This window comes from Pan troglodytes, chromosome 21 (genome assembly GCF_028858775.2).
Source record: "Pan troglodytes isolate AG18354 chromosome 21, NHGRI_mPanTro3-v2.0_pri, whole genome shotgun sequence".
Classification (NCBI taxonomy): Eukaryota; Metazoa; Chordata; class Mammalia; order Primates; family Hominidae; genus Pan; species Pan troglodytes.
The window spans coordinates 54,925,735-54,947,317 of NC_072419.2; the positions used below are offsets into that span (position 1 = coordinate 54,925,735).

Below are 21,583 nucleotides of genomic sequence, written 5' to 3' on the forward strand. Positions count from 1 at the left end.
ATATCTTAGGCTTCTGTGACAATTAAGGGAGTTAAAATGTGTAAACAGGCTAGGCCCAGTGGTTCACGCCTGTAATCCCAACACTTTAGGAGGCTGAGGCAGGAGGATCTCTTTAGCTCAAGACTTCAAGACCAGCCGTGAGACCGCATCTCTGTAACAAATACAAAAATTAGCCAGGCATGGTGGCACGTGCCTGTAGTCCTAGTCACTTGGGAGGCTGAGGCAGGAGGATCACTTGAGCCCAGGAGTTCGAGGCTGTGGCAACCTATGATCACACCATCACACTCTAGCCTGGTGACAGTTGGATAAAGTGCTCAGAACAGTGTCTCTGCTGGGCGTGGTGGCTCATATCTGTAATCCCTGCATTTTGGGAGGCCGAGGCGGGCGGGTCACGAGATCAAGAGATCTAGACCATCCTGGCCAACATGGTGAAACCCCATCTCTACTAAAAATACAAAAATTAGCTGGGGGTGATGGCGTGTGCCTATAGTCCCAGCTACTTGGGAGGCTGAGGCAGGAGAATTGGTTGAACCCAGGAGGCGGAGGTTGCAGTGAGCAGAGATCACACCACTGCATTGCAGCCTGGTGACACAGTGAGACAACATCTCAAAAAAAAAGAACAGTGTCTCGTGCCTTCTAAGTGAGCAGTGATGAATACGCCCAGCTAGATGCAATCCCACCACATCTCCACAGTCAGTAGCATGATTAGCCCCATTTGACAAACGAGGAAACCAAGGCTCAGAGTGGTTAAGTGACTTGCCTAAGTTTGCACAGTGGATAAGTAGCAGGGCCAGGATTTGAACCCAGGCCTCCTGGCTCTAGAGTCTACATTCTTTTTTTCCCTTATCATGGAATATTTCCATCATACACAAAAGTAGAGAGAACATCATGAACCCAGGTATCCAACAGGCAGCTTCAACAACAGCCACTCAGGGTCCACCTTGTTTCCCCCATTATCCCCATCGCTTTTTATTTCCCTGGAGCATTTTGTTTTGTTTTGAGACAGGGTCTCGTTCTTTCACCCAGGCTGGAGCGCAGTGGTGCAATCATGGCTCACTGCAGCCTCGATCTTCTGGGCTCAAGTCATCCTGCCTCAGCACACTGAGGAGCTGGGACAACAGGTGTATGCCATCACGCCTGGCTAATTTTAGGATTTTTTTTTTTATAGAGATAGGGTTTCACTACGTTGCCCAGGCTGTTCTCAAAGTCCTGGGCTCAAGGAATCCCTCCAACTCAGCCTCCCAAAGTGCTGAAATTACAGGCATGAGCCACTGTACCCAGCCCACTGGAATATTTAAAACAAGTCCAAGATAGCACGTAATTCCACCACACCTACTTCCACAGGTGTCTCTAATACATACAGACTTTCTTTTAAACATGTGGTTCTCAATTGGGGGCAATTTTGCCCCCTAGGAAATCTTTAGCTATGTCCAAAGACACTGCTACTTGTTTTAACTGAAGAGGGATTTTGCTACCAGCATCTCGTAGGTAGAGACCCCAGATGCTGCTGAACATCCTCCGATGCCCAGGACAGCTCCCCAACAAGGAATAATCCAGCCCCAAATGTCACCAGTGTCAAGGGTGAGAGACACTGCTTTACACAGGACCACACTGCTCGACTGTGCCCAACAGAAGGAAGGAGTCCTCAATACCACCAAGCACCCAGTCTGTGGACAAACACCCCTGATTGTCTCAAAATGCCTCCCCACATGGACGTGCTAGAAACCTGCTAAGCAGGTTCAGAGGCTGCATCTGGCAGGTCCGTCTCTTGAGTCTCTTTAATCTCCAGCAGTTCCTCTTCCCCACACCTGCTTCCCCATCATTCGCTGATGATTTGGCCGGATGCCTCCCCAAGGTGCCATTGAACCACCCTCTGCCCCACATCCTAGAGCTGAGTAAGGAGACCTTGAACCTTCAGGAGATAACAGCTCTGTATCTGCTGGCAAGAGCCTCGTGGGCGGGGCTGCATGTGTGTCCTGTTGTATTACAGCAAAAGGACAGCTTGTACAGCTGCCTCACTTTCTGTGATGTTAAAATTATAAAGTTCTCTCCAGAATCTTTCAGCAGATAGTTTTAGCCTCACTGATGAGCGCTGCTATATCCATAATATTTCATTACACCAGTGGTTCTCAGTCAGGGATGATTTTCCTTGCAGGGGATATTTAGCAATGTCTGAAGACATTTTTGGTTGTCACAATCAGGTGAGGGGGTGCCACTGGCAGCTAGTGGATAGACGAAAAAGATACTGCTAAATAGCCTATAATGTCCAGGACAGCCCCCCCCCCCCCCCCCCCGCCACTACAAAGAATGATGCTACCCACGATGTCAGTAAGGCCAGGATTGAGAACACCTGCCCCTGCTCACGCCGGACACCCCCGGCCAGCGCTCACCTGTTGATCTGGGTGACATATTGCTTCATCTCCTTCAGGGCCACATCCAGCTTGGTGAAGAGCTGCAGGTAGGCATCCTGGATCTCACGGTCCTCCTGTTTGAGTAGGAAGCTGAGGCCCCGGTCTTCCTGACCAAGGGTCCCACTGGCTGGCCCGAAGCTGCCATCATGGAGACCCTGGCCTTGGGGATCACCCTCTGCAGCAGGCAAGCACTTCCAGGAGGGAGCAGCCATGGTGGTGATGCAGTGCTGGGTGTACGACATGGGGTTCAGGTGGCCTGCAGTGGAGGAAGAGAGAGCTCACTGGAAAACAGCCCCCAGCATCCACCGGGCCTTTGGGCGGAACAATACAAACCCATTTCAAGGATCCCAATGAAGGAGGAAAATGTCCCTTCTAAATACTCTTAATTCATTCAGTTACTTCAAGAAGACTGTTCCAGTCTGGTGCTAACATGCTTTTAACTACTGTGATCTTTTCCTGCCTGCAATGCAGACATGATGGCTGGTACCCCAGCAGATATCATCCACAAGGCATAAAGCCACATCTAGAGATGCTGCCCCATAAAGAGAGAAGGTCATCCCTGATGACCATGGAGCCGCCATTCCAGCCCTGGACGGCTGACCTTCAGACAAGTTTTGGTTTAAGTATCTGGAGTGCAACATCTGAACACAGTTTCTAATAGACACACACAGGTACCTTGCTCCGGGTCAAGGCCGATGAGGGAGGGTTTGCGTCCAAAGCGGATGCTGAAGGACCTGCCCACTGAGGGGGTGGTCTTGGGGTAGGACACTTCCATGAGGTTGATGTGGCAATTGGTGGGGCAGAAGTCCAGGCCACACAGCGGGTGGGGCTCCAGGGGGGCTTGTTTGAAGGGTGGGCTGACCCTGCTCTTCAGTTGGGCTGCAAACTGAGAAAGTGGAGGCCGTAAGGTCGTGAATGACAGGGCAGGGTCTGGAAATATTGGCCCATACCCAGTACCCACTTTATCCTGGCCTAGGCCAGATGCCCCACAGTTGGACAAAATGCCAGTAGCTCCAAATGAGAAGGGGAACCCCTGGACTGTGTTTCACGGCTCAGGACTGCAGGGAAGGCCTGGAGGAACCCAAGGCCTCGGGGTGCCCACCCCATGCATGGCTCCATTTTGGCTGCCCCTGAACCATCCTTGAGGTGTTGTCTCTGCCCCACCCTCAGTTCATGAGGTTCAGGGTCAACGTGCCTCTCCATCCCTATGGCGACTGGAACCAGGTGAGGCAAGTGACCTAAGCCAAGCCCACCAGAACTCCCTTGGAGTTAATTTTCTCCTGGGCTTGCTGAGGCTAGAGCTATCAAGGGCCAACGTGTCCCCACCACATGAGAAGGGTTTGCCTGAGAGTGAACCCAGCGCTAAGGAAAACGAAGCCAGGAGATGCGGAGAAGCCACACTGCTATGATGTGATAAGTTCACCTCCATCCTTTTCAGTAATACACACCATACATTCTCCTGTTTGTTTCAGCTGAGTTGGGATGGGCTTTGTCATTTACAACCCAAATATCCCAGGCTGAGATGCAATGTCTGGGACCTGTGGCAGAGACCCCGGAGGGAGCAGGCAGGCACCTCCTGGTAGCAGGCAATCCTCTGGCCAATGCTCTCCAGCTTGGTGTCGCAGATGTTGCGGAACTCAAAGTGGGGCATGGTCACGATGGCGCTGCTCAGGGCCATGAGCCGCCCGCAGTTCTCCACGAAGACGCTGTCATTGGCAGCAAAGGCCTCGAGGATCTGCAGAAATGTCAACAGCTACTGAGCACTCCCTGTGTGCCGGGAAGATTTTAAGCGGTTCACCCACAGTGACTCCTGTACTACTCGTAATACCCCCCGGGAAGTCAGGTGTGTTGCCGGCCCATATTGCACGGGAGTAAACTGAGGCTAAAGGGACAAGCCATTCTCCACAGTCCCACGCTACCTAGTGGTGGGACAAGGACCAGAATTCAGGACTCCAGGCTAAGCCTGAGGAAATGGGATTCGGGTGTCCCACCCAACTCCTTCTCCCAACCTTTGATAAGAGAAACTGGCTTCAATCCCCCAGGGTAGGGCAGGGCCAGGCAGTGCCCAAGGAGACAGACCTTGGCGGTGAGGCCGAAGCAGCCGCGGGGCTCCACGATCTTCTCCAGCACATGGCACCTGACGCCTGCCGTGCTCACATACTCATACACCACGCCGTGTTCCAGGTGCACGTTGTCCACAGTCAGGGTGACCATGGGGCTGTCCTCACACAGGCTCAGCTGGGGACCCAGGGACAGCAGTGGGAAGGCTGGAAGCCAAAAGAGGTGACATCTGAGCAGAGATCGGAGGGAGGGAGGAAGGCGAGGCGAGGAGGATTCTGGAGGAAGCCTTCCAGGCAGTGGGAACAGCAAGTGCAAAGGCCCCAGGGCAGGAGTACATTCCGCCAGAGTAGACAGGCGAGTGCAGAAGTGATGGAAGGTGTTGGAGAGCCAGTCTGGACAAGGTCACACAAGCCATCCAAGGCCTGGCCCTGAGGACAGAGGGAGCCATCGGAAGGTTCTCTTCTCATCTGGGGGAATAGCCCCTGGGAGGAGAGGAAGGCAGAACAGGGAGAGCCATGAGCAGGCTACTGCCACCGTCCTGGTAAGAAATGATAGTGGCTTGGACCAGGGAGCTGAAACGGGCAAGGAAACAGATTCTCCCCGAGAGCCCAAGGAGGACCACAGCCCTGTGGACACCATGATTTCAGCCCAGTGGGACTCGGACTTCTGACCTCCAAAATTTAAGTAGTAACTGTGTGTTGTTTAAGCTGCTGGGTTTGGGGCACTTTGCTATAGCAGCCATCAGAAACTGACATAACATCGCGGGCATCGCGGCCGTGCGCAGTGGTGCACACCTGTAATCGCAGCACTCTGCGAGGCCGAGGCAAGAAGATTGCTTCAGCCCAGGAGTTAAGAGACCAGCCTGGGCAACATAGGGAGACCTCATCTCTAAAAAAAAAACTCTAAAATTTAAAAAATTAGCCAGGTGTGGTGGTGCACGCCTGTGATCCTAGCTACTCCGGAGGCTGAGGTGGATCACTTGAACCAGGGAGGTTGGGGCTGCAGTGAGCTGTGGTCACACTACACTCCAGCCTGGGTGACAGAGCCAGAACCTGTCTCCAAAAAGGAAAAAAAAAACAAACCTGCTGGCACAGAGGTGGACTGGCTGGGAGGAGGGGAGGGGAGGGGACAACAGGAGAGGACCCAGCCCCTCCGGAGTCTCAGTCCCTCTGGAAGCTCCTGTCATGCCATGCCCCGTCTATTACCTGAATCAGCCTGGTCTTCCTCCTGGGCCTGCTCACCACTGGGGTCCTCAGTGGAGGCCTCCTGACTGGCTCGTGCTTCCTGGGCATCCTCATGGGTGTGGTAGATCCACTGGTACAGGCCCTGCCAGAAGCCAGAGTAAGGGGACAGCCATGGTGCCGGCAGGTAGGGAGGAGGGGACAGGGCCGAGGTGTGAACTGCCCCTGGGTTCCAGAGCTCTGGAAACTCACTGACCACCAGTCACACTCAGCCCTCACCGTGCACAGTCTATGCTCCATACAGAAGCCAGGGGATGTGAAAATGTGAGGCAGGGACATGGGTGCAGACACGTTGTCTCTCCTGTGTCCCCAGGGTCTACAAACGTGCCTGGTGCACAGCAGGTGCCCAACACACACACACACTGAGTGAACCAGTGAATCAATCAATGAGGGAATCTTGCCCTCCACCAGAACCCTGGCCCCCAACCAAATGGAGTATCCACTTTCGCAACCCACTTGACTATGTGCCCAACATGCCTATGTGGTGAGGAGAGAGGGTCTGGTCACACCCATTTCACAGCTGTGAAAACCGAGACCCCCGGGTATCATGGCTCAGCAACTCTGGTTTAAGGATGCAGTGGGAGCACAAAGCTCAGGCCCAGCTCCCTCTTGTTGGGTCAGCAGCTCCACCCTACTCACAACCAGTGGCACATGCAGGCTTTTCTCTAAAGAGAGGACAGCCCTCAGCCACCCGCCCCGACTCAGCAGGACTTCTTTGACGGCCCCGGTTTCTGGTAAACTTACCAGGGCCTCTTCGCGCCGACTCCGGAATGCCTGGAAGTGCTCCAGGACCTCAGGGGCACCATCGTTCATCACGTTGCTGCCATTGACCTTCAGAATGCACTGACCAGCACAGAGCCCTGCAGCCATGGCCTCAGAGCCTAAGGGGAACAGGAGCACATGAGGCTGGATGCCAGGCAAGTACAAGCAGCCCGCTGAACACTGTCCCCCACCACCCACCACTGCAACCCCAGACATGCGCAAAGACTCCACCTCCACCCCTCCCACCCCAGAGCCGCCCTCTGACACTCCAGTGCAAAGAATGGATTGATGTTCCCATTTTGCAGAAGAAACTAAGGTTCAGAGAAGTAGTAGCTGGCCCAAGGTCACGCAGCAAGGCAAACGGGATCCGATTCAGGCCCGTTTCACTCTAGAACCTCGTCTCCTTTAAAGTCCTGCAGCCGCCTTGTGCTACTGGGCCGCATTTGGCAGAAAGCGTGATGGGCTCAGAGAGGCAAAGCCATGCTCTCTAGGCCGAATGGCCAGAAGCCAGGATTCAAACCAGGCCTATGAGACTCCAAGGGCAAGGTTTTTCAGCTATTCCACAATCCCCAAACCGTAGGTCTTGAACCCAGGGTTTTTTTTGTAGTTCATGTGAAAGGTCTGGAAATGCAAACAAATGCCAAGCTTTGCCCAGACATGGGGCAATACCAGGCCTGAATGGTGTGGTGGTGCCAAGTACAGCCCCTGGGGACTTGCATGGCTTCAAACCCTGGCTCTGCCATAGACCGACCCTGGAACCTTCGGCAAGTCCCTTCACTCTCTGGAGGTTGGCTTCCTCATCTGTGAAATGAGAACGCTCATAATCCCTACCCTGAGGGTCCCGGCGAGATCTGACGAGCTAATACATGTGCAGCATTTAGCATCATGCCTGGCACTCAGTAAGTGCTCAAGAAATAGCAGCTGTTTTATTCTTTTTACCGTCTTTGCCTATGAACACCTATTACTACCTATTATCAGTATCTCTGCAGATGTTCTGAGGCAGGATTTCTCACCAAGGCACTGCTGACATTTTGGGCCAGATAATTCTGTGTGGTTCTCTGGGGCTGTCCTGTGCACTGTGGCACGTTTAGCAGGATCCCTGGTCTACCCACTAACCGCCAGAAACACCCCCTCCCCAGTTATGACAAACAAAAATGTCTCCGGGCAGGGCCGATGATCTCTGGAGAGGAGACTAAGTTGTCCCAAGGTGAGAATCACTGCTTTAGGACAAAATGAAAACCTACTTTAAAATATTATCAAATTCTCAGTAACCTTCTGTCATGGTATGCGTTTTCTTAATGAACACCTAGTAAACACACAACTATGACCACACAAGTGAAAAATTTATGTTTAAACTTTAAAAGGAGGGGCACTTAGATGCAAAAAAAGTTTGGGGGCCCAGTATCATAGACCTACTTGGTTCCATCTCCAAGACATAGTGACAACTTTAATAGCACACAAGGAATAGGCAATGCAGAAAGCAGAGGTCTTGAACTGGTGGCCTATCGGCTGGATCCAGCCATAGAAGTATTGCGGCAGAGCCCCCAAATTTGCATTGGTGGCTTCTCTTAGAAAATCAAGTCTGGTGAGAGTGGACCCACATTCCTGTCTGGCAATAAGGAGCTCCAGCTGAAGAGCCACTGCTCCTTCCAGAGTGAACATGTATTTTTTCACCTTGCCATAGTCCTCACCACTACCCACTGTCTTCCACTGGGATGGCTACCCACTTGTAGCCTGCCTGACCCCAACAGGCATTTGTGTTTGCAAGTCTTGGCATCAGGCAAAGAAAATAAGTGCTGATGGTACATTGTCTGGCAGAAGCCTAGAGTTTAGAAGGCTCTGAACTCCTGCCACACAGACAGATCCACCATCTTCTGCACCTTTCCCCTCTCTCCCAAGGCTCCCACTCACCTCTCCCCACAGCACAGACGTATGGTGGGGCAGCTCCACGAATCTGGAAGCACAGTGTGTCCGGCTGGTCGGGGATTTTGATGATCCTGCACCAGGTAGAAGAGGCAGGGGAAAAGGCCATGAGGAAAACCAGCATCACTCTCAATAACCCCGGGGCCAACCCAGAGACTTTCTGCCTTGGAAACACTGGGAGAATTCAGCCCAAAATAGTAGTAGCAACACCAGGCTTTCCAGCTCCCAAATACAGACAGAAATGTCAATCAGGCAGAGCCCATGCCACCAGGATCTTTGATTAAGCACAACCCACTGGCCTGCCCTTGGAGCTTCTGTCCTCGCACAGAAATTCCAGACCATCCTCCCACACCTCCATCATTCCCCTGTCCTAAGACCCTTGGAGGTGAGACCAGCACTCCAACCAGTCAATAGTTTAACAATCGCAGGTGGGAGGGTGAGAAGTAATCTGCTGGTACATCTCGGTGCTGACCCTAGAAAAACACCCACACAAGTCCCCTAGGAAGGCAGGTCTGGGCCATTCTGTGGGTCGATCCCCAAAGCAGAGAGGCAGCACCTGCCAGGGAGGGCAATGGGTGTCACTGCTCCTGGAGCATCAGTACCCTGCCCACATCCCCGTCTAAGGCAGGTCTCCAACCCTATGCTGCACAATTGTCCCTCCCATTCCCCCCTGCAGATAAAGCCGAGCTGGAAGCCTGCTCTCAAACCAGGTGTTTCCACAGCTTTCAGCAGACACATTCCACCTTGGTGCTTTCTGCCACTTCCACATACCAACCCATCGATCAACCACATTTTTCCCTAAGTCAGCTCGCCTTTTTACTGAAATAATCATATTTAAAACTTTCCACCCCTCCTGTCAAGAGAAGATCTGTGTTAAATAAAAGGGAAAAGTGAAAAACCAGATGCATAATTTTTCAAAGAGAAAATGCTTTGCTTCCCGGTACCTACCCCTAGCACGGGTCTGCTCCTCCCACCCCTGCTCTCGCACTCTGCTGAGCCACCACCTCCTCAGCTCCCCCGAGAGCCACCTTTGCCCCTGACAATCTGAGCTCCACTTGCAGCCACAGGACTTCGATCAGAAGCTTCCAGTGGCTCCTCATGGGTCCTTGCCAGGGGCCTCCAGGGCCTGGACCCCGTTACCCCACAGACCTCACTACCCAGCCCTCCCTCTCACTCACTGCTCCAGCCCCATCAGCTTCCTTCTGCTCTTCCAATGCGCCAGACACGGTCCCACTTCAGGGCCTCTGCCCTAGCTGCTTCCCCTGCCTGGAGCCCTCTTCCTCCAGAAATCCCCTTGACTCCCCCCTCATCTGCTTTGGGTCTTCACCCCGACTCGCAGTGACGTCTCCCTGACGGCCATCCCTCTGCACACTCTGGCCCCTTTCCCGGGTTTATAGAAACTTATCTGTGCCACGCTCACCAGCACAGGCTCAGTGTCTTACTTCTGTATCTGCACATTGTCTGTCTCCTGCCTCCTCCCCCAACTAGATCTGAGATCTATGAATGGCAGGAACTGCATGCATCCCCACGTGGCTGGATTCCCAGGGCCCAAACTGCCACCAAGCACAGAGTGGCACTCTGTAAACATCTGCCGAATGAATGAAGGTCCAGCTTGTGTTGTGTGCCTCCAACAATGGGTCCCAGCCACGGGGGACCAGGACAGTTCATGCCACCCCAGCCCTCAGCCACCACTCAGCCTGAGAGGCAGGGCTGCTGGACACCCCGCCCTGGGACACTCACTCTTTGGCCTTGGTGGCCACCAGGAGGCGCAGAGGGCGGCGGGAGCAGAAGGACTGGTTGAGGATGGACTCCACCTCGGAAAACGGCCGCAGGAACACCAGGTCCTCATTGATGGAGTAGATCTTCCTCCCCACCTGCAGGCCAGCCATCTGGGCAGGGACGGCGGAGGACAGACGTGCACACCGGTTACTAAGCTCCTTCCCTCCTCACCAAGGAAGCTCAAATGTGTTCAGCAGAAGGGTGCTGGCCCAAGGGATCCAGCAGGACTGGGTGACTGCGTGCTGTCTGTGGTAAGCAGTTGAGGGGCACAAGGGACCTGGTTCTGCCTCATGAGCCACAAAGGGAAGCTCATGGGAGGGCAGCTGGGAAAGGTATTCCTCCTGAGGGGAAACTCTGCTGGGGCCTGACCCTGTTGTGTGGGGACACGAGGGTCACACCGGGGTGGCCATCTTATGTCTGTTAGGGCCTGGCGAAGAAAGATGAAGACCTGCTGACCTGAACCAAGATTCACAACTGCCTCCTTCCAACCGCTCACATCACTGGCAAGGTCAACCTAGCCGCTCTGGCCATGGGTATGTCGCTCCTTGCAGCCCAAAGCATTCCTAATTGCCACAGGGGCAAGCTGGGCTCCAGCCAGCACGGCAGGTGCATCTCCCCCACCCACCTGCACACGCCCCAGGCAAAGCTGGAAGGCCCCAGGGCTGAATCCTCGGCCAGCCACACCCTCACTCTCCTAACCTATCCTCCTGTAGGCTTTGCATCAGACAGCAATGAGCTTATCTTATTCAAGCCACTGTGACTGGTTGCAGAAAACTGAGACACCTGCTTTTTTCTTGTACCTCCCCACAATGTTCAGCAGAGGGCAGTGGTGGAACACACCAGGAGCACAGCGCCGGGACTCTGCACTCACTCCCAGCTACTGCAGCCACTGCAGACAGTGGGTCCTGGACTCAGTTTCTCCACGTGAGCAATGAGAGAAGAGGAGTCAGCGATCATTCCAGAATCTCCTGGGCTGGGCTGCCTCAAGGAGGGTGAAGAGAGACACCCCGCTCTGCCACCTGCACACGGTCCCTGCCAGCTCCCCCGAGGGCCTCACCTCAGCCAGCGAGCCCCTCTGGACAGACTTCACCACCACAGCCTTGTTCTTCTCCTCGATGTCGAAGCCATAGTCCTCCTCCTGGGGCAGGATCTGGGGGCCCAGGGCAGAAGGAACCCGGTCAGGGAGCGAGGTGGGCCTACGGCCAGCCCCACCGCGGCCCCCACAGGACCATGACCTCGTCCCAGGTCTAGTAGGGAAGTGGCCAGATCCAGGTGGGCGAGACAGAGCAAAACGCAAACAGCACCTGGCAGAGCCAGTGCTCACTCTGTGCCTGCCACTGGCTTAACGAATCACACGGATCCAAAGGTGTCCAGCCACCAAGAATGTGGAGTCAGGGAGTTTAGGGAGGAGCGGTCCCACCCCAGGGCAGGATGGCAGGCATGCTAGAAACAGGTCTGGGGGTTACCCAGTGCGGGGGATACAGGGAAAGGCACTCATTCAGTCAACAGACATTGATTGAGATGCTGCCCATCACACGGGCCAGGCAGTTCTCATGGATGCTGGAGACACCATCTAGAACAAGACAAACAAGCTCAGCCCTGCTTAGTGCAGGAGGCCAACTATAAACGAATAAACAAAAGAAATACAGGATGTGATGCAGGGAGTGTACGTAGTTGGAATTAAAGCACTTAATGGGATAGGGCACGGCAAGGGGGCAGAGAAGGTGCTATCGGAGCTGAGGCCTGAACGAAATGAAAAACAAAACTTCATAAAGAGTGGAGGAACATGCTCCAGGCAGCAGGCACAGCACGTACAAAGGTCCTGAGGGAGGCCCCAAGGCACTGGAGGATAAGAAAAGAGATCAGGAGGTCAGGCGCAATGGCTCACGCTTGTAATCCCAGCACTTTGGGAGGCCGAGACGGGTTGATCGCTTGATCCCAGGAGTTCAAGACCAGCCTGGGCAACATAGCAAAACCCTGTCTTTATAAAAAATACAAAAATTAGCTGGGTGTGGTGGCGCAGGTCTGTTGTCCTAGCCACTGGGGAGGCAGAGGAGAGGAGAGAGGAGAGAGGGGAGGGGAGAAAGGGGAAGGGAGGGGAGAGAGGGGAATGGAGGGGAGGGGAGGGAAGAAAGAAAGGGGAGGAGAGAAAGAAAAGGAAGAAAGGAAGGAAGGACGGGCACAAGAGAGAGAAAGAAGAAAAGAAAACAAGAAAAGAGAAAAGAAAGAAGAGAGAGGAAGGAAGGAGGAAGGGAGGGAAAGAGGAAAGAGGGAAGGGGAGGGGAGGGGAGTGAGAGGTTTAATTTTATCCTAAGTGTGACGGGAAGCATTAGGGGACTTTACAGTGAGAGGAATGAAATCAGAGGGAACAGCAGTCCCTGCAGTACTATGGGAGAGAAGTTAATGGAGCCGTCTTCATATGAGTCAGGCTTCAGCTCCAACCCTGGCAGTGACCAGAAACCTAACCTCTGAGCCTCTGTCTTGACTGCCTGCTGCAGGCCACGCGTTAAGATGGGGGCTGCTGTGGGGTATGCAGGATAAGTTGCTTCAGGAGGCCAACCTCTCTATACAGTGTACGGGGAGGGGACAGGAGAGGCAAGGGAACAGAAAGGGAGACCTGCAAGCCCAATCTCTTTTGTTAGGAGGGTAGTCTCAGCCAGTGATGCAGCCTGGCTTCTTGGCAGAGTTGCCCCCTACCACCTAGAATCCACCTATTCTGGTACTCCAAGCTGAGCCCCCTTCTCTGTGCATAGCCAGAAGGTCGCCCAGCTCCCATGCCTGCAGGGGGCTCTGGCAAGGAAGGGACAGCTGCTCAGCTGTGCTCCTACCAGCAGGCGCTTGGCCAGAATGTTCTCCACCAGCTTGAAGTCGTTGCGAAGCTGTTTGTTCTTGCTGCTGGTCCCCTCCATCTCCTCGTCAGCATGAAAGCGGAAGTACTGGGACTCATCCCTGAACTCGCTCTTCTCCAGCACTGCAGATCCACAGATGTGCACTCAGTGGTCAGATTCACATGGGAAAGTTTCAGCCATGTTTGCCAACTGGCAGGCACAGGCTGGAACTAGGCCATGGACACATTTGGTTTGGCAAACACTATTCTATTAAAATGGAATCATATGCCAACACTAACATATTAGGATATTTCAAAAAGCGATCTGGCTTTCTGACTTCTCTTGAAAAGTCTGAACTTGCCTCACCTGCTATAAAAAGACATTAATATTTTACAAAGCCATAGTAACACACAGTGTGGAAATGCAGTAGAAACAGATCAATAACCAGCAGAAGGGAATAGAAGTCACATAAGAGGACTAAGTGTTTGCAGGAACTTAGTCTATGATGATGATATATGATCATAGAGTATTCTGCAGATGGTGCATGGAAAACTGACTTGCCCAGGGGGGAGAAAAATTGAATCCCTACCTCACACCATATGCAACAATAAACTAATGGATTAAAGACCTACGTATGAACAGTAAAACCAAAGCTAACAAAACTAAATATAGGATGACATCTTTGTCCTAGAGAAGAAAAGGAGTCTGTGTATAAGACCCTCATGTACTAGACTAAAATTAAGGACCTCCATTCGATAACAACTCCATAGGTAGATGGCAGATGTGAAGGTAACTATAGTGTCCAAAACCAACAGGAATAAATATCTAGAATATAAAAACCTCTAACAAATCAACTAGAAAAAGCTCAGAAGCTCACAGATAAATGGGCAAAGGATATGAACAGTCAACATAAGCAAACTCCAATGAGCAGTAATTTGTGAAAAGGCGCTCAGACCTCTCAGAGGGAAATGATGCTGAGACACTTTAGACCAAAAGTTGGCAAACTCAGTCCCCGCAGGCCAAATCTGCTCCACTACCTGACCTTATGAATAAAGTTTTATTGGCACACAGCTACAGCCATTTGTATTTGTACTTGTATTATCTGTGGCTGCTTTTGAGCCACAAGGACAAAGTTGGATACTGTGACAAGCTGTACGGCCCACAAAGCCTAAATTGTTACTAAGTGGCCCTTTACATAAAAAAAATACTGACGCCGGCCAGAGGCGGTGGCTCCGCCTGTAATCCCAGCACTTTGAGAGGTCGAGGCAGGCAGATTACCCAAGGTGGGGAGTCCCAGACCAGCCTGAGACACCATGGAGAAACCCTGTCTCCACTAAAAATACAAAATTAGCTGGGCATGGTGGCGCATGCCTGTAATCCCAGCTACTCGCAAGGCTGAGGCAGGAGAACTGCTTGAACCCGGGAGGTGGAGGTTGCAGTGAGCTGAGATCACGCCATTGCACTCCAGCATGGGCAACAAGAGCGAAACTCCATCTCAAAAAAAAAAAATATATATATATATATATATATATAATATAATATATAGTATGTATATAACATATATAATATATATAGTCTGTGTGTGTATGTGTGTATATATATATACACACACACACACACACTGACCCCTTTCTAGGACAAACCAGGAAAATGAATAAAAATAACCAGTATCAACCAATTGGTGATCTGATCCCTGTAACTTACAACTTAACTGGGCACCTCCCAGTGCCAGGCACACTGGGGAGGCATGCTAAGTTCATCTGCTCCTTGGATAAGGATTTGCTGTGCCCCTTTCATAGACAGGGAGACTAAGACTCAGGCCCCTAGGTCACACAGCCAGCAGCCAGCAGGCAGCAGAAGGGCCCTCATCGAGCCTCCTTCCTCTGCTCCTCCTCTCCCCACACTGTCCAGGCAGGCCTGTTAGATGAGGCAGGGCTGAGTATAAACAGTGGACAAAGGTGGAAATCAAGGCTCGGAGAGGTAAAGGCAGCTGTCGGAGGCCAGTGGGTGCCTGAAACAAGGGAAACCAGCTGCCTTAGCCACAAGACATCCCCCTTGTCCCTGAAGACAGAGGCTTTTTCTGGATGTGGTGACTCAGTGGAAAGCAGCCGGGGGCATTTCTTTCTGTCTCCTTAGTTTTCCAGGACATTTCACCTGGAACTCTACCTGTTTGTGAGCCCCTTTCTCAGGCCACCCCTGTTACCTTTTTGAGAAAACAGACACACAAATTGCCACTTTCCCCAGAGCTGGGGAGCCAGGCCCCAGGGGGCCGCTGGCTTCGACTCCACTATAAACATTAAGTTAGAAGATTCCAGGAGTGGGAGGAAGAATTGCAATGTTGCATATTGGCCAAAATATTTGTGGAAAACAGCGTGGAATCCCTCAAGTCCACGAGCTCAGCCAAGCGAGCTACCGACCTCAATACCTTTCCCTCGAGGCTGCTGGTCCGGCTTTATAGGATAATCCAGATCTGGGTTCAAATCCCTGCTCAGCCCCTTCCTGACTTCATGCCCTTTAGCCTCTCTGAGCCTCAGTTTCCTTGTCTACAAGAATAACAACAGGACCAACATGCTGGGGTGGCTGTGGGGATTAAATGGCAAGCCTCAGTTTCCCCATATGTGCCTAAAGCAAGAGGGCCGGACCCCTGGTCAGCCCTAAGGTGGGAATACCTTAGTGTCTGCAGGCTCAGTTCGGCCCCAGTTCGAGGCGCCTCAAAAGGTGCCACAGAGGCCCCTCCCAATCGCCCATCCTGCACCTCACCCTGTATTTTGCTGCAGCCACAACCCTGGAATTGGCCCTTTCCTATTTTAGCCTATTTTTGAGTTCGTGGCAGGGAACAGAGGAGCAGGGTCACGCCCTGCAATTTCTCTCCCTGAAAGCCCTTGAGGACATCAGGATTGCCTGGGAGTCACCACCCAGCAGAATGTCCACAGCCAGCAGCCTTCCCGGAATAGCAGCTGGGGAGGACCCCTAATTACCCTCACCCACAAATGAGAGGTTGTGCCCAGCTGACTGGCGGGAGGCTCGGGGCTGTCAGAGGGCCCCGAGGCAAACAGAGCAGCTTCTGGGAATGAAGGACTTTGGTAAGATGAGGTAGACACGTGAAAATGCCCTCAGCCGTCCAGACTGGTCCTTACCTGCCCACCTCAGCTGGGGAAACTGGAAGCTAAAGAGTGAGTCCTATTCCCACAGAACTCTGGGCATGCTGAGCGCACAGGAGGGGAATGCAAGGCCTCCAGTGGAAAACTGGAGAAACTGAGGCCCAGAGAGGCGTATGGGCCTATTGGGAGTCAGCTGAGTCAGGGACCTGCTGGCCACAAGGCAGGGGATAGATCCAAAGGCCTCTCAGGTCTCCAGCACGTGGCTCACTCTGCCAAGAGAACCGCAAATCCAGCAGGTCGACCAGGGCTCAACAAACTATGGCCCGGCTGGGTGTGGTGGCGCATGCCTGTAATCCTAGCTACTCAGGAGGCTGAGGCAGGAGAATCACTTGAACCTGGGAGGCGGAGGTTGTGGTGAGCCAAGATCACACCATTGCACTCCAGCCTGGGTGACAAGAGTGAGACTTTGTCTCAAAAAAGAAACTATGGCTCACCACCTGCTTTTCTAAATAAAGTTTTATTGGCACACAACCATGCCCATTTGTTTACATACTCTCTGTAGCTGCTTTTGTGCTACAAAGGCAGAGTTAGAGTTAAGCAGCTGTGACGGAGTTTGCAGATCTCTGAGTTAGAACTAAAAAAGCCAATATCAGAAAGGAGAAATAGCCAAAAGGCCTTCCTGTGGCTCAGGGTTTTCTGAATCTGACCACTTCTAACCCCTTGCAACCACCAGGTCCCAGCCATATCCTCCTTCCCCTGGACTATCATGACCACCTCCTTGCTGGCATCCCTGTTTCCTTCCCCTGCACACACCACATGCACATGTGTGCACACACATACAAGTGTGTGTGCACACACACACACACGGGACTGTTATCTGTCCTGGTCATCACTCTGCTCCCAGAACCTGGCACGGTGCCTGGAACACCAAAGACACCACACGTGATGTCAGAATGAACAAAGAAAGGAGTGATGGGATCTGCCTAACAGGGAGAGAACAGGCCCTTAAAAAAAAGAGAATCTGGTCGGGCGCGGTGGCTCACGCCTGTAATCCCAGCACTTTGGGAAGCCAAGGCGGGCAGATCACGAGGTCAGGAGATCAAGACCATCCTGGCTAACACGGTGAAATGCCATCTCTACTAAAAAATACAAAAAATTAGCCGGGTGTGGTGGCGGGTGCCTGCGGTCCCAGCTACTCGGGAGGCTGAGGCAGGAGAATGGCGCGAACCCAGGAGGTGGAGCTTGCAGTGAGCCGAGATCCTGCGACTGCACTCCAGCCTGGGCGACAGAGCAAGACTCCGTCTGAAAAAAAAAAAAAAAAAAGAGAGAATCCGAGCTGGGAGCAGAGTGATGACGGGGAGGAGCTATTTTAGCTGGGGTTGTGGGGAGGCCCTCACTGGGGAGGGGTCAACTGAGCAGAAACACTGTGTTACCTGCAGGGATGAGGCAGGCAGGGCACCCTGGCAAGGGAAACTGCAAGTGCAAAGGCTCTGAGGAATGTTCTAGAAACAGGAAAATGGCACCTTGGCGGGGGTTAAAGGTTTACCTGTCCTGCTGAAAGGACAGGAAACTCAGGGATCCCCCAGGGCCTTCAAGGGGAGAGGCTACATAGCACAGTAGTTGAGTGTGCAGCCTCTAAACCCACACGACCTGAATTCTAATCCCAGCTCCAGACGGCCTGAATTCCAATCCCGACTCCAGACGGCCTGAATTCTAATCCTGCCCCAGACGGCCTGAATTCTAATCCTGCCCCAGACGGCCTGAATTCTAATCCCGGCTCCCGACGGCCTGAATTCTAATCCCGGCTCCCGACGGCCTGAATTCTAATCCCGGCTCCAGACGGCCTGAATTCTAATCCCGCCCCAGATGGCCTGAATTCTAATCCCGGCTCCAGACGGCCTGAATTCTAATCCCGGCTCCCGACGGCCTGAATTCTAATCCCGCCCCAGACGGCCTGAATTGTAATCCTGGCTCCAGATGGCCTGAATTGTAATCCCAGCTCCAGACGGCCTGAATTATAATCCCAACTCCAGACGGCCTGAATTCTAATCCCGGCTCCAGATGGCCTGCGTTCTAATCCCGACTTCTACTTGCCATGTAACCTTGAGAAAGTTTCTTAACTATCTGAGCTTCTATACCCTCATCTATAAAATGGGGCTGATGTTAATACCCACATCAAAGGGCTGCTGTATTAAACTCATAAATATATGTGAAGTGTCCAGAAAGAGCCCAGGCACACAGAACACTAACTTTTGTTGTAATTTAAACCGGTGTCCATGGAGCCACTTCGTCCTCCTTCTTGCCATCTTCCTGCCTCAGGAACATCTCAGAACTCACCCCCCAATACCTGCCTCTCTCCCAGTGGAAAGAAAAGTCACTTATCTGAGGGAGGAGGCCGGGGAAAGAGGCAGACATCCCAGGAAGGACTTCATGCCTCTCACATTCACAACCCACCTGCCCACTGTCCCACAGGGCACAGCTCCTCCTTCCCCACGGAGGCCTTTGGGCCAGGCCTGCCTCATCTGGCCTCGCTGCCTACCCTGGAAGGCCACATCCCCCCCAGGAAGAAGGGCACAGGAAACTCATGGGTTGGACTTCAAATCTAGCCCATGTCCTTCCAGCCATTTTGGTCCCCAGTGGACACCAGAAGCCATTTCTCGATCGGTTCAGAACAGGAAGGGGAGGGAGGTGGGATTCGTGAGCCACCCCAAACCCCCGGGGGTCTAGAGAGCCACAGACCTGGCTTCAGTCCTCCCATACTCCCCCAAACCATCAGCTCCAGGGAGCAAGGTCCCAGGGGCTGGGCTGCAGGTGGGGGTGGTTACCGTGGTGCATGAAGCCATTGTTGCACAGACCCACGCCAAGCGCCACTGCCTCCTCCCGAGTCTGGCAGTCTCCCTGGAATGGAACAAGAAGGGGAGGGTGTTAGGTGGCAGCATCCGAGAGGCCATGCATGGCCAGCGAGAAGCCCACAACCACCCAAGAAGGTAGGCTCCACGAGGGCCAGGGGTTGTCTGTTTTGTTTACTGCAGTAACCCCAAAACGGGTTTGTGATTATTATTTTTTATTATTATTATTTTTTTTTTGAGACAGAGTCTCACTCTATCGCCCAGGCTGGAGTGCAGTGGCACGATCTCAGCTCACTGCAAGCTCCACCTCCTGGGTTCAAGCCATTCTCCTGCCTCAGCCTCCCAAGTAGCTGGGACTACAGGCGCCTGCCACCACACCCGGCTAATTTTTTGTATTTTTAGTAGAGACAGGGTTTCACTGTGTTAGCCAGGATGGTCTCAATCTCCTGACCTCGTGATCCGTCCGTCTTGGCCTCCCAAAGTGCTGGAATTACAGGCGTGAGCCACCACGCCTGGCCCCATTTGTGATTATTATTAATAAACTCCAAACAAGACTATTTTATTGTACTGTGATCAATACCGCAAAGAAAAAATGGAGATTTTAAGCGGCAGACAATGTTGGTTACCTAGCAACACCTTTCCCATTCCTCCCTGGGTCAAGAAGCCCTCATCCATCTCCAGCCTCCCTTGCAGCTACAGGTGGCCAATGAGCTATAAGCAGAAATCACTGGTGGGATGCTCTGGCAAAACCCCTTGTCCCTGGCCCTTTCTTTCTCTTCCTCCTGCCTGGAACAAAGATGTGATGGCTGGAACTCTTGCAGTCACTTTAGACTACAAGGTGCCCTCATGGCTGGAAATGCACTAAGGAAGGCAGAGCAGAAAGACACAGAGAGTGTGGTCCCCAAAGATATCAGGAGACACTCTAGCAGCTCTGAACCACCCACCTCTGGACTTCTCTCATGCTACAGAAACACAAACCCTAATTTGGCTCAGCTTCCATAATTGTGTCTCTAATACTAGAAATCAAGTTCAATTGCTAACTGACCAAGCACCAGCTACTAAGATGACTGGGGAAGCCTACCAGGGGCTTCTGAAAAACACCTTCCCCTCCAGGTAAAAGGGAAAAGCAGCACCACTCCTCCCTGCCTGGGATAAAGTCATGTGAGGAAGTGATGCTCAGGATGGTGGGGTGAAGAATGGAAGATTCTTCTGTCTGCTACTGAGCCCACAAACCAGCCCTGGAACCACCTAGCTCCATGCTTCTTGATAGGTGGCATCTCTGTAAGCCACTGTTCAGTTGGGTTTGTTATCCTGGCAAATGAAAATATTCCAAACTGATACAATTTGAACCAAGGCAATGTGACTCATCTCAGGACTTCCCCAAGGAAGTGACATCCAACCCGAAACGTGAAGAATGAGGCACGGCTCGTGTGCTGGACCCTGCAGGTTTGGCCTTTGGGGCCAACTCTCCCAGGTGGGATGTCATCTTGGTGGGGCAGTTGATCAAGGTTTGCAGCCCTCCTAGGCCAGGCTGAGGCCAAACGGATGCTCCCTGCCCCAAGAACATGACACTTGAGTGGAGGACCCCAAGGACAAGGAAAAGCAGCGCTGATTGTCCCCCACAGCGGTGTGCTGGACAGAGCCTCCAAGTGCTAGCTTCTCAGCATTTCCCGGTGCCAGTTCTTCCTAAGGCCTCCTAGGCCTGCCCTGACTTTCTGAGTGCCCCACCTCCCTTCAATGAGTCATCCTTTTTTATTCCCCCTTCAATTAGCCAGGGCCTGTTTCTGTTGCTTGCAACCCAAATACACTCAATACGTCCAGGCCAAGTGTGTGACACGTGTGTGTGTGTGCACGTGCATGTGCAGGTAGGAGGGACTGTCAAGCAGAGGAAACAGCAGGGGCAGAGGTCTGGAGATGGGCAGCAGCTTGGAGCGCAGAGGAACCAGAAGGCAGCACGGCCGGCCAGAGGAGGACAAGCTGAGTCAGGCCCGCGGGGGCCAGGAGCCGGCACTGCTATGTCCCCGCTCAATCCTAAGTGCTGGGAACGGGGCTGACCTAGAGTCCCTGCTCAATAGCTGTCTGCTGATTTAATAAAGGAGTGGTCAGCAGGGGCCAGATTGTATAGGAGCTTGCAGCCAGGTCAATGAGCTTGAACTCCAAAGAGACAGCCACAGGCACCACCTCGTCTCACTGAAACACCTCCCAGAATGAGGAGCCCTGAGAGGCCCCGCCTTTCCCCTCCCATCCACAGCCAGAGGGGATTTTCCAACCAGAGGAGACAGGGGTGCTATTCAGAGGCAGCAGGACTCAGCCCTGGGCAGAAGGCCTGGGGCAGAGCCTCTGGCCTTGACATTTCACCACACTGCCTGCCCTGGCTGACTCCATAAAGACACATTTCTCCCACAGGACCCCAAGCCAGTAGCTGGAGGGCCTGCGGGTTGGGAACCCTGCCAGGGGAGGTGGCTATGAGAGGCCATATCCAAAGCAGCCACCCCCACGCCGTGAGGGGCCGGCGGTGGGGAGGCCAGCAGGGCCCAATGGCGGCAGGCCCTAGCTCTGCAGATGGGAGGCCCGGCAGGCAGCTGGAGCCACCTGGCCTTCTGAGGCGCTCACAGTCCCAGCCTCCCC

At 53.1% G+C, this 21,583-nt stretch overlaps 1 protein-coding gene across 2 annotated transcripts in view; it reads right to left on the bottom strand.

The window, feature by feature from the left end:
- Positions 1-21,583, bottom strand: part of PREX1 (phosphatidylinositol-3,4,5-trisphosphate dependent Rac exchange factor 1) — a 204,426-nt gene that overhangs the window by 22,712 nt on the left and 160,131 nt on the right. For both annotated transcript variants that reach the window (XM_016938084.4, XM_016938085.4), the window contains exons 15-25: positions 18,932-19,004; positions 13,006-13,148; positions 11,235-11,327; positions 10,139-10,287; positions 8,387-8,472; positions 6,458-6,594; positions 5,678-5,798; positions 4,491-4,678; positions 3,985-4,146; positions 3,087-3,297; positions 2,391-2,667 (exon numbers count right to left, since the gene is read on the bottom strand). In XM_016938084.4, coding sequence (XP_016793573.2) covers positions 2,391-2,667; positions 3,087-3,297; positions 3,985-4,146; positions 4,491-4,678; positions 5,678-5,798; positions 6,458-6,594; positions 8,387-8,472; positions 10,139-10,287; positions 11,235-11,327; positions 13,006-13,148; positions 18,932-19,004 — 1,640 coding nt within the window. The remainder of the gene's footprint in view (positions 1-2,390; positions 2,668-3,086; positions 3,298-3,984; positions 4,147-4,490; positions 4,679-5,677; positions 5,799-6,457; positions 6,595-8,386; positions 8,473-10,138; positions 10,288-11,234; positions 11,328-13,005; positions 13,149-18,931; positions 19,005-21,583) is intronic.